Source organism: Lethenteron reissneri, chromosome 8 (genome assembly GCF_015708825.2).
Source record: "Lethenteron reissneri isolate LAM-NWPU_2019-01 chromosome 8, ASM1570882v1, whole genome shotgun sequence".
NCBI classification, from domain to species: Eukaryota; Metazoa; Chordata; class Hyperoartia; order Petromyzontiformes; family Petromyzontidae; genus Lethenteron; species Lethenteron reissneri.
In genome coordinates, this window is record NC_083786.1 from 13,333,994 (window position 1) to 13,347,843 (window position 13,850).

The window sequence follows — 13,850 nt, forward strand, 5'->3', positions numbered from 1 at the left end:
GACTTCTCTGACAATGACCAACACGACACGGATAACAGGAGCTCACCAGAGAGACGCACATCACACAAGCATGAGCCATGGGATAAGCAGAAATCACCGAGCCAAGTTGACCCACGTAACAGGTGCAAAAGGCACTACAAAAGTTATGTTAAGCAGAGCCACCGTGATGGTGACGGCTCATCTAACACTGACTCCTCTGACAATGACCAACACGACATGGGTACCAGAGAGAGCTCACCAGAGGGACGCATGACATGTAAAAATCACCCACGCAAAACCACCCGCACAAAAAATCCCAGAGACAGGAATCCCGATAACCATGAAGCACGAGACAAACATAAATTCAACACCTCACCTAGCAGGCACCACACACGTAGTAGGCAGCATGAAGGTCGAGGACAAAAACACTCACCACATAGACACCGCTCAAGGAGATCACGCACACCAACCCACAAGCACGAATCACAAGACCCACATAAGGAAAACAAGAGACACAAGCAACGGGACAGATACGAATCCTCGGACAGAGGGAGATCACGACACAGACACGGGACACATGACAACAGTGATAGTGGAGACAAGGGTAGCTCAAGGGAGCACTCCTCAGGAACCGACACCACTGATGACGAACAACACACTTTTAACAGTAAGACACTAAAACTAATGGACAAAGCACTCGTGAGAATTCCCTATTTCGATCCACATAACAAAAACAGGGATATCCACACTCACATAACTACAGTAGAACAGGAGGCTAAGATCCGGGGTCTGGGTAAATCAGCAGAAAAGGCATGTTTATTATCAAGGAGCCTACATGAACCCGCCAGACCATGGGTAGCCTCCCTGCCAAATAGGGTGAAGAGTGACTTTAAACAATTGAGCCGAGCAGTAGTTAAGAGATTTGGGGAATACTCCACACTATCCGAAGGATTGAACGCGGCAAAGTTGATGACCCAGCGTGTAGACGAAGACCCACGAGATTATCTCCTACGCCTTAAGAAAGCATATTACGCAGGGGACGTGGACAATGCCCAGGGAGATAAGACAGTCTTAAAAGTGATGTTCTTCCAATCATTGAGACCTGAAATAGTGAGAATAGTAGGAATGATGTTGGACCCCGAGACTGCCTCCCTACGCCAGATTGAAAGCAAGGCCCACACGGCCTGGGTGAACGGACGGAAAACCACTGGCATAGCCAAAACCCACATCGTCACCAGAGATAAAGAATGCCTCGATCTGGAGGGAAGCGAATCTCCAAGGAATAATATTAGCGCCACACGGGGTAGACATGAATTCCCCCAGGAGAGGGCGCCTAACCCAATAGAATCGACACCCGTCCACAACACGCTGAATAACGTTCCACGTGGGGGGAGGAACGAGGCCAGAGGAACTTGGCACCCACAGCCGCCACCACCATGGAATTCAGAAGAGGGCGGAGGCTGGAATTATGGACGAGGAAGAGAGAGTGACGGGCCACACCTACCCCGCGGAGGCCGACGCCCACCAAACCAGTCACCATATCGTCCCCTACTGCCGCCTCCACCAGCAATAGAGCATAGACCGCCGTTAGCTAACAGGAATCGATATGCTCACCACATTAGGATGGAAAAAGAGCTCCTAGGGAGTATGAAGACTTCCATGCAAGTAGCGAAGGGAAGAATACCAACTATACCCACACAGGAGGAGGGCACACCCAGAGCAAAGGTAGCCCAAGTGAACGTAGAGAAGACAAGAAGCCTCGAAGCAATCACCGAAGTGGTACCAGAAGGAAAAGGGTACCATCTGGGGGAATTGATTCCCGTAGGACCAGTCGGACGAGTCCACGTGGAAGTAATACTGCAAGACACCCTGACCAGCCAAGGCCTTTGTGATACTGGAGCAGAAATATCCATGATATCCAGAGAATTATTTGACGAACTCCAGACTGCCCTCCAGAGGAAGAATGAAACACTACAAGTGATGCCAAGTAAACTTACCTACTCAGGATGTGAAGGGACCCACATGCGACCATTGGGCAAAGTTATGACGAAGTTGACGTTCAACAAAATCAACATGAACCATCCCCTATATGTCATACAATACCCAGGAAAAGAACTGATTATTGGGATCGAACTACTGAATCGCCTGAAACCCATTATGAACCTTGAATCCCGACAAATTTGGGCACAGTCAATGCCGGAGCAACAAAGGGACTCAGAAGATGAAGACGTTATGAGAGACTCCACGGGAATCCAAGTGATAACACAAGAGCTCGACGACCTATCAACGACAATCAGGAACGAAGACGAGCTCCCAGCAGGAATTCGAATCACTCAGCTAATGACTAACAGACTGAGAAAAGACCGAAAGGAAGCCGACTTAGAGTCAGTATCACCAAATGACCGTCCCCTCATGGAGTATACACCGCCCCCTGGAGGCCAAACCGACGAACTGCAAACTGATGAAGGAGAATACAAGGGCAAGAGCGTATTACCCTCGGATGAAGCCAAGGCAACTCAACCAATAGTAACGCAAAAGGAACTTTCAACCGAGCCGCCCGAAACCACGAAGGCCCTAGATCCAAACCAAGAGAAAGGAGTCCTTACAATAGAAGAACAAATAGAACAACAAATTGAAGCAGCAGACGCCCTAGAGAGCGACACTCAACGAGACGAGCTACGACAACTGCTCCAAAAATACAACTCCCTGTTCTCCAAAGACTCCTATGATTGTGGCAAAACCGACCTACATGTGGTATCCATTCCCACACTGGAGGGAGCACCAGCGGTATACGTGAAGCAATACAAGATTCCACTGGCCGCCTATGAATCGATCCAAGAAACCCTAGAGAACCTACTCAAAAAGAACATAATCCGGGAATGCAACTCGACCTACAACTCACCCATTTGGCCAGTACTAAAACCCACGGGAAAATGGAGACTCACGATCGACTACCGACAACTCAATAAAACAGTTCCCCTATCTCGATGGCCAATGGCAGAAATCGACCACGGTCTCAACCAAATAAAAGGCGCAAAGGTACTCACCACAATGGACCTAGCAAATGGCTTCTGGACCATGCCAGTAAAAGAAACCGATCAATACAAGTTGGCCTTCACCTTCGACGGAATACAGTATACCTGGAATCGCTGCCCGTTCGGATACTCGAACTCACCTGCAGACTTCAACATATTCCTCCACAAGGCGATGGGCGACGCAAAAGAGCGAGGCACCATCATCTACGTCGACGACATACTAGTCAAGGACTCCTCATGGGAAGAACACCTCGAGAGCCTCCAGCATACCCTCGAGCAGTTAAAGGAAGCAGGCGCAAAGATTTCAATACAAAAAGGACAGTGGGCACGCAAAAGGGTGGACTACCTCGGGCTCCAGGTCGGCACTGAGGGAATGTTACCCCAAACCAAAAGACTTGAAGCCCTCCTCGCACTCAAATCGCCCACCACAGTCACGACCCTTCGGAGCTTCTTAGGGATTTGCAACTACCTTCGACAGTTCGTGGACGACTACGCAGGAATCGTTCGACCCTTAGTTAAACTACTGCAAAAAGACGAACCATGGGAGTGGGGACAGGAACAGGAAGCCGCAGAAAAAGAATTAAAACGACAGATCACAGAGGCATCCTGCCTAGCATACCCAGAGAAAGGGAAAGAATACTACCTGGAGACCGCATACTCAGATCATAGTATCAGCTCGGTACTGTACCAGAGACAGGAAGCAGAGAAACGAGTTATTGCCTATGCCAGCAAAGCCCTCCGGGGAGTGGAGATGAAGTTCTCCGAGTGTGAGAAGGCGATATTTGGAAACATCTGGGCCATACAACATTTTCGGAACTTGTTGAACGGAGAGAGGATCATCCTGGAAACGAATCATGAATCCTTGGCATACCTCAACAGTAAGAAGATTCGAGAGGGCCGCGTAACCAGCAGCCGAATAGCCAGCTGGGCACTGACACTCCAAGGCCTACCAATCACAGTGAAATACGCAAAGAACAAGAAAAGTCCAATGGCCCAAGGTCTTGCCGATTTACATGATTGTACCTTTGACAGCATGGAAGCAGAGGACGAAAAGATACCTCCGGAGGACAACAGGTACCTGCCCTTCAGGAAGGAGACATGTGCCGACCTACCAGTGGTATACATCGATGGATGCTCCAAGATGAAGGAGAACAAGCTTCACGCTGGGTCAGGAGTCATTTGGGAAACTGGCCCACTCGCAGGGATTCAAGAGGGATTTCAGCTGGGACCAAAGTCAAACCAGTATGCAGAGTTGGTCGGGGTACACATCGCTGTCCAGATGGCATCCGATAACCAAATACGGACCATGGTGGTGTGCACTGATTCCAACTACGTACAGCACAGCTTCCTGCACCACCTACCCATATGGAAAAAAAACGAGATGAAGAACCATAGGAATAAACCAATTCGCCATCGAGAACTATTCGAGGCCATAGATAAGATGGTTCAGAACAAGGATATGAAGATATTTTGGAAGAAAGTCAAAGGACACTCCAAGATACCTGGTCAAGAGAAAACTGGGAACGACCAAGCAGATGCTATAGCAAAAGTGGGAAGCCTGGAAGGCACCCCGTGGAAGCTAGAAGACCAAACCGACAGAGACGGACAACAAGAGTCGACGAACCAAGACATCGCCGTGATAAGACTGGTCACAAGAAGTGGGAAGAACCCGGCAGAAGCTGGAACCAGAGCCCAATTGAACAGTGCCCAGCCTTCCGAAGACCTGATCAGAATGCAACAAGAGGACGAAACACTAAAGACACTCGCCGATCATATCCAAGATCCAGCAGGAAAACCAATCACTACTGACAACTTGAATGACAACAAAGAGCTCGAGATCATGCATAGCCAAATCAAAAGGTTCTCAATGCGAAAAGGGCTACTGGTATACACAAACGAAAAAGACGGTCGACCTAGATGGGTAGTCCCCTCTCAATATCGAGAAATAATGTTACAACACGCCCACAATGAACCGTGTAGCGGCCACCGATGCGAGGTGAATACGGGACAGATGCTGCGACAGGTGGCCTACTGGCCAAAAATGGGGGTAGACATACACAAACATGTGTCCAACTGTCTCGTGTGTTGTAAGTACCAGCCAACGACCTCACAGCATAGGGCACCCCTACAGAGGAGGGGAGCAGATTATCCTTGGTCCAACCTACAAATCGACTGGATAGGACCTGTCAACCGATCAACCAAAGGGAACAAGTACATGCTAACTGTGACCTGTGCATTCTCTAAATGGACAGAGTGTCTACCAGCACCCAACAACACCGCGGAAACAACCGCTATACTACTGATTAACCAAATATTCAGTAGATGGGGCCTACCGTCAACGATCGATTCAGACAAAGGAAGCCACTTCACAGCCGAGGTCATCACAGAAGTGTGGAAGATGTTGGGAGTAAAAAGACAATTACATGTCGCATACCATCCACAATCCTCAGGACAGGTGGAAAGAGCCAACAGGACCATCGTGAGCCTCCTAAAGAAATATGTGTCTACCACGGGCCGCGACTGGGATACGAAACTACCCCTAGTCTTGATGGCCATGCGAGCCACACCCAACCGAGCTACAGGCAGGACACCCTTCGAGATCATGACAGGGAGGCTAATGACCCTCCCAGTACACCTGTTATATGTCCCAGCGGAGGACGAGACCCCGACGGCAATGACGCCAACTGAATACCTGACGGGACTCAATAGTCACCTACAGAGCACATTCGCTATGGTCAGGGACCAGTTGCAAGTAGAGGCTCAGGGGAGCAAAGCATACTATGACCAAAAAGCCAGCCACGCAGAATACCAGCTAGGAGACCAGGTGTGGTACCTCAATTACGAGAAAAGGAAACAGAAGTGCAGGAAATTCCTGCCCTCCTGGACAGGACCACACGAGGTGGTTGACAAAATGTCCCCAGTCGTATATCAGCTAAAAATCACAAAGACAGGAAGAGAGCAGCAATACAAGTGGGTGCACATCAACCAAATCAAACCGTACCCTGTGCTGGTGGAGCGAGATGAGGAATAAAGGTGGAAAAGGGGGGGGACTAAACTAATGGGCTTATCACACTACAATAATATGTAACATGTTTTCCAGGGAATGGCAGCCCTCCTGCTCACGCTCCTGCTAACGTACCTTGTCAAGCTAGAAGGGAGCCAAGAGCTGATCAAGCCAGGACCAGAATCCGGGGTGATGCTGAGAGACTCCTCCAGCTTCCTAGTAACCGAAACGAAAATAGTAACCCAACAAGTCTATGTCTCCTTGGAACCTGCCTTGGTGGTAAAGAAGCACTTCGGGAAGTTACCACCCCAAGCCACCCAAGCAACCCGAATATGGTATTATGACTTCCTAAGATATAGTGAACAGAATATCGGAACGATCCTGAAGCAATTACAAAGAACCATGATACTTCCCCCCACCACTGTCAACCTAACACGTTCCAAGAGGTCTATCGGCCTGGGAGGGGTCTTTGGAATACTATCCGGTTTTAGCTCCTTAATCACACTAGGAGTATCCATATCCAACGCCGTAAAGATTGGACACCTCACGCAAGGTATCGAGAATTTACAGCTCGATATGCATCAGATCCATCAGCAAATACAACACCAACAAAAGAATCTGGTCGAAATGGGATCCACCCTCCGAGACACCGTGGTTCTCGTAAACCTACATTCTATCATGATTAACTTAACATTCCAAGAATTGAGTTCTGCAATCCGAGGTCTATACGAAGAAGAGAGTATTCGAGAGCCAATTCAGTGGGTGATCCAAGACTTGTTGCGTAGCATCAGCGGCAGCGTCAGTGATCTTATACAAGGACAAATTCCGTCATATCTGGTAACTCCAACACTGATAAAAGATGTGCTACAAGCAGCATCCCCGGAAACAATCAGTCCAACTCAAGTACAAATTGCCTTCAACATGGGTACAGCCACACCCATACATGTGGACCCCCAAACTAGACAGCTGGCGTTTTTGCTAAATTTACCCCTGGTTAAACCCGGAAATGTATTCCGATTGCGGACAGTATTGAACGTGGGTACATGGAATAACGACATTTACTCCAAGATGGAAACTCCCTTAGTGGTGGCCTACCAGGAAGAAGGCCCCCTTAAGTACCTGGTGCCTGACCTAAACCTGTGTCAAATAATGAAAGAGGTTCATTGGCTCTGCCCAGGGGAACCATTTCTGACCAATACAGCAGAACTAATGTGTGGTCTGTCAAACCTAAGCTCCAAGGAAACTTGCAAGTTTAAGCTAAGTAAACCCAAAGAAAGAACCGGAACAGTGGCCATGATAGCTAATGCCCAGTGGTTGATTAGCACCCCTCTAGACACGGCAATTGTTTCCACCGATCAACACTCCATAACCATGGAAGTTCCGATTCCAAGCCACGTCGCACTGGTCACAATACCAAGAGGAACATTCGTACGCATAGGGGACAAGGTATTATATAACCTAGACAAAAGCCTACACCAAGCGGAGGTAGAAATCGTAGACACATTCCGAGGCCACAAGTTTGAGATAAGCAGCACTCTGTCCAACTTGTTGAACAGTAAAGAATTCCATATGGTGAAATTATCCCTCAGCGAATCAGAGATTAACATAACAGATCTTACTTGGGCGACCGAAGTGGCTGGATATCAGCGAAATCAACAGATGGGGATGGGTAATCACAGGGGCAACAGGGATGATCATACTAGTCCTGGCTATTCTAACCTTAACATACCGTGTGGCCAAAATGAATGCCGAACTTAAAAGATTAATCGCAGGCACAAGCCACATACCATTCGAGCCCAGGAACAGGGATAGAGCCAAGGCCTGATGATGCCACCCAAGAATAACCGTAGAGACTATCTTTTTAACGATATCTCCTATAACATGTAGTCAATAGAATAACGTTCCCTCCCTTATCGTTTTACCTTCCTTTAGAATTTTTTTTTCTCTCTTGTCACATATAACCTGTTAAGTTGTGACACGTACGCGCGCGTTGTAAGGAATAGCAGCAAAACTTGAGGACAATCGATGGTTCATGATGGAAGAAGGGTATACATATTTTTAAAAATAACCCGTGGCCATTTGACCACTGGTCATTTTTAAAAGGGCGGAATGTTGTATACTAACCCTTCTTCCATAATTGAGATTAATAATATTTGATGATTTTTATATATTATCTTTTTACTTGTTTTTTTTAATGAGTGAAACACACCAAGCGCAGCAAACTGCAAAACACCAGGTGTTGTTAAGTAATGAACCGGAGGAGGGTTAGGATGGCAGAATTTACAACGTTGCTTCAAGGGAAGATAAGGCCTGATGAACGGGCACATGTCACCCGTGCAGGCGGCAGAGACAGTGGGAGTGTCAGCCAGACATAGTTAAGGCAAAAGCCCAATCATCCTGCATGGTTTTAAAGTAACGTCAAAATTCGAAATTCAACAACAGAGTAGGCTAAATTATCGATCCTCGCGCTCGCTCAAACTGGAGACCAGGCTGCGAGCTACATCAATGAACCATTGCCCATTTGCTAATCCAATACTGAATGTTAATATTACTGAAGTCAAAACGAATTCTATGACCTCAGCACATGGGCAAATAATAGGGCAGTGTCGACTCAAAGGCAATGGAAGAAACAGAGGCGCCTTTGTCTAAATCACAACCACAGAAAGCCAGGAATCATCACTGATTGTGTGTTCAGGAATTCCGAGCTAGTTAGAACACGTGCACAGGGGGGGAGCTGATGTAAACAACCCTGCGCGTCTGGATGTGAGGGGGCCTTGGACCTGGAATCAAGAATAAACACTCCCAGAGCAGAAGGTTGGCAGGGGGAGAGGTGATTTAAAAGAGGGTTGTATATCTCTCAAGGCACAAGACCCAGCTGAACAACACGGCTGCGGGGGTCACCAGAAGTTCGCATTCGCCTAGTTAAGACAAAAAGCTCAATTATTCTGTATTGCTATTAAAGTAACGTTAAAGTCGGAATTTAACAACAGAGTAGGCTAAAGTTATTGATATTCACACCCACTCCAATTAAACCAGGTCACAAGTTACGCCTACTGAACCATCACCATCATTAAGTCAATATGAAATGTTATTTCCATACTTCAATACTTTCTATACAATTCGACCCGAAGCATATGACAATCAGAACCTTCCTAAGTCAAAATTGAATCGCACCCAGACAGGAGCGAATAGTCAATATAAGGTTGAAGAGGGAAGGAAATCAAGAGCACGGCGAACTGCAAACGTAAGCAAAAAGCCGGGAACAACACCAGCCCAGCAACAGCGAGTGGGGCTTCGACAGGCCATAAAGTAGAATAATAACTCCCGGGGTCAGGGGACACAAGAAGAAGCAGGCAGACAAAAACCAGAACTGACTCCAAGGTTCAACCGCCCTCACCTACTCAGGGGTGACGGAAATTAATGAGGCCTTGAATTAACGGCAGGCAACAACAACGGCGAGCAGAGATAGGGTGGGGCAAAGGACTGCGGGCTATGGAATGCAACTTCGTGTCAGTAAAGCCCTGACAAACAAGTTAAGTTAAAGACATCACAATACATAATATCGCACATAACATCAATGTTAACGCTATTCACCGTAAACTATATTCCGCTTATATAACCATCCAGGCACCAAGGAATACGAATTCCTAGGATCAAGAAACTTACCCCTTAACCTAAGATATCGGAAATAAATTAATAGTAATAAGTATATGCATGAAAGACAAAAGTTAAACTTATGGAAAAGCCAGGATAACGGGATGAATCACCACCAGGTCGAATATAAATACATAATAAAAAAAAAACAATGTTAAACCCAGGGTCGGAGAGAAAGGGAGATCCCGGCCGTCTTTGTATCCCCGCAGCGCGGGATAGGAGTGTGTGTACGCTCGGGGAAACACCTACACTTGGGTCGGGAACCACGATGGGAAACGACAGACCTTAGGTTACATACAGAATCATAACTGTGAAATAGTAAGGGACAAATGTTAACTTAAAACTTTTAACCATTTCTTTGTGCGCCGGGTCGGAGAGAGTGTTGCCCCCCCTCCAGGTTGTGCAACATCGAACAAAGACGCCTATGAGACGATTTGTAACGTCTGTGTTTTGGGTTCATGAAGAAGGCCAGACAAGAGATAAATTGCACCCAGACAGAGAGACGACTTCGAGACAATTTGTAACATCTGGTTGTTTGCTCGTGGGTTTTATGGAGGGAGTTGACAACGGAATATACCGTCAGTGATGCACACAAGGACATACGGACACACACATGGACACACCTGCCTACGGACAGATCCTGACACAGCAAAAATCGGAAGCCCCGCCTTGTGGGCGGGATCCAGGGGGATTTTTCAGCATAAAGGAACGGATCCTGAACATTGGAAACCAGTGCGACGGGAGGGTCCACTCAGAAGCTCGACCGGGAGGGTCGACTCAGCAGGAGTGCGACGGGAGGGTCCACTCAGAAGCTCGACCGGGAGGGTCGACTCAGCAGGAGTGCGACGGGAGGGTCCACTCAGAAGCTCGACCGGGAGGGTCGACTCAGGAACGAGTGCGACCAGAGCGGGTCCACTCAGGAGTGCGACCAGAGAGTCGACTCAGGAGCGAGGGCGACCAGCGGGTCGACCCAGGAGCGAGCTCGACCGGGAGGGTCGACTCAGGAGCGAGCTGCGACCAGCGGGTCGGCTCGACTCATCTTCAGCTCGTCAATCTCTGCTGCCGCCGGAGATCTCCGCTGCCGCCGGTGGTGAGCGTCGCGACTTGGCGACGATCCAACGCTGCACGCTACGAGCGAGTTGTGGGCGCCACCTACCGACCGGGTTCCGAACTGCGACAGCGTATCAACAGCCATCCGAGCCAATTCACCACGGTGACAGGAGAGCGCCTGATACGTATGACGCGCACCGCCCCCTCACCACACGACCACCAGGCGTCTGTTTGACATAAAGAATCGACTCCGAACACTGACTATTCAAGACAACTCTTACCACTCAAACACACTCGAACCCATAAGTCATCCGTGGCTGGGAAGGCATCACAACGAGACCGAGTGGTGGCATCCGTCGTATAAGAGTATTCTTAATTTTTATCTTTAATATTTAGTGGGCTGTACTCTTAATCGCATAAATTCCCAACAGATCCATCAATACGAACTGATTCTTGGCACCTCCTTCCGCCGAGCCACGCTCACGTGGGGAGTGGTGGCCACCGGATCCTTATCAGGTGATCTGGTCCCCAATTAGTAAACTTGGTATAAGATAACGATCTTCGGAAAAGGAGCACCGTCGCAGGCCCTTACTCCGAGCCGTTCTGCTGTCAGATAACCTGCCGATGTATCTGTTGAGATTGGTGCCTTTAAGAATAGTAACTGTTTTGATTGTGTTTTTTTTTTATCGCCGTATAATCTTTCAAGTATCTTTCAGTCATAATCGCCGCACGTACTCGCATCCTCTACAGAATATTCAACTGTTCCGTGACCCAAGGTGTTAACAACGTGATAAGGGTTGCGTATGATCAATAAGGAGTGCGGTACTGCGTGAACAATATTGAGTATAATCATTCATTAACGTTAAGGTTTTCTTAGCATAGTATTTGCATGTTTTAACGACTCTCTCTCTCACTAACAACCATCGCGTTATGCGGGATCCATGTGCAGTTGTCAAAGTGAAATCAGACAATCGTTGATGATACTGTATTGATGCCGTATTGACGTTCCGGGATTGAGAGTTCGCATACTATATCATAGTTAAGGTTGAATTAGTAATAAATTGATCAATACAGAAGTGGTTGTGTGATTCTTTCCTGAAATCTATGCATAAGATCTGCTTCTGCGTTGAGATTTGAACTTGGTGACCTTAATAAACACACTAATACATACTCAGTAAATGTTAAAGCGATAACGGGGTGAACCGGGGTCTGGTTATCATAACGACTTGCGTTATCATAATTACACCCACTCGCATAATTAATACGATTACCTCTCGAATTGGCATAATTAAAATGTGCGTAATTACATAAATTAACATATTTCCGGATAATTACACATTTGGCCAAATTTCATTAATTATTATTATTTCCACTGAATATTCATAACCCACATATACAACATAATAATTTCACCCACGCACGCATACAACATAACAAATTTTCATACCCAACATATACAACAGTGTGCTCAATGAAGGTGCGGTGGAAGGACAACAATCTAAACACAAAGCAGTTCTAAGGAAATTAGTTTTCAATCTAGATTTAAAAGTTCGTATTTCCAGCGGTTCTGGGCCTTCCCTTGGTCGACTCAGCCTCAAATGTGTATCTGGTGCAATGTGTAAACGTCAGGGTTGGGGAAACAAAGGTAACCGAGAGTGGTGGATGTTGATCACCCACCCCCTTGTGTGCCATGCCAGCCTTCTTAGGTCCTACTCGCTAACAGCACTTGCACCCAATGGTCTGGTAAAGGCTATACGGGGATTCTTTGTCTTTTGCGGGGGTTGTGTGAGTGTGTGCGCTGGCCCACACACCGAAACGGGACACCTGGGTCACACCAACACCAACGCCTCTGAGCAAACCCGGTGTCGTTTACAATCCCTTTACCCTTCCGTCACCTGTCGGCCGTTGCCTGACTGCAAGCCTCTGTGTGCCCCCGGCACGTTATAAACATCTCTTCAAGGTGCACTTCAATGTTCATTCATGATATTTAAAAGTACAAAAACCTACAGTAGGAAAATAGGTTTTTTCCCCTTTTTTTCTGGCAACAAAAAAACAAACACCTTTTACAAGGAATCATGTCTGCATTAACTACAATACTTGTGGTCAGAATGCAAACAAAAAACATACTCTGATAATATATTGTCTTTGAAACTGATTGGTCCACACCAGAGACAGCTTTCTTTGAAAACTCGTCTCAAACGGTGTTAGACCAGAGGACGCCAAAAGGCGTACAGCACAAAGACAATGCACTATCAGAGTAATGAGAGCTCGGGGTGAGCATCTACAGTTTAAAAGACTATGCACATATTATCAGAGTATGTTTCTTTTTGCATTCTTACCACAAGTATTGTGGTTAATGCAGACATGATTCCTTGTAAAAGGTGTTTTTTTGTTGCCAGAAAAAAGGGGAAAACCCCTTTTCCATATTTTGGTACTGGCAAAGGAGGTCCCATGATGTAGACCCTACAGTAGGTTTATATATATATATTTTTCAAATTGGGCTTAATTTCTCACCGAATATTTTACGGGTCTCTGTGGTAGACTGAATGTAGGTGGCACGTGACGAGAAGTCGAAGCCATGGCGGAAGGTTTACTGGATGTGGTGCGCCGGATGGCCTAATATTTTCTGGGTTATCAACAAGGACAGACCCGGCTGAAATTAGGGAGATGGATCGCGTCAGATCTCGGAAGCTAAGGAGGGTTGAGGCTATACAGGGGATATTCATATTCTTAGTTTTTTTCAGTAAAGTCACGTAGGTGATACAGCAATCGTGCTGTGACGGTTCCACCTGAAGACGGAAGCTTGTGTTGCCTCCGAAACGTCGTGATTTTTATTTTATTTTTATTTTATTTTAATTCATTTTAATTTTTTACCTACGTGACTTTACCGAAAAAACCTAAGAATATGAATCCTTGCAGTCACGAAAGCTTCAAATCTATAACTATACAGGGGATCTTTGTCTTTGTGTGCGCGCGCAGCATCCAGCAGTGGCACGCACCTACAGAGGGGCTACGTGGAGGAGGCTCTGGTGGAGGACCGCCCTCCAGACGTGTCTCACCTGGTGTTCGTGGTGCACGGCATCGGCCAGAAGATGGACCAGAACCGCATCATCCGCAACACCAACACG

At 47.1% G+C, this 13,850-nt stretch overlaps 1 protein-coding gene across 1 annotated transcript in view; it reads left to right on the forward strand.

Moving 5' to 3' along the window:
- The window catches only part of LOC133361864 (phospholipase DDHD1-like), a 32,294-nt gene that overhangs the window by 17,914 nt on the left and 530 nt on the right, over positions 1–13,850 (forward strand). Inside the window, exon 5 of the mRNA XM_061580857.1 lies at positions 13,702–13,836. Within this exon, the coding sequence (XP_061436841.1) occupies positions 13,702–13,836 (135 nt within the window). The remainder of the gene's footprint in view (positions 1–13,701; positions 13,837–13,850) is intronic.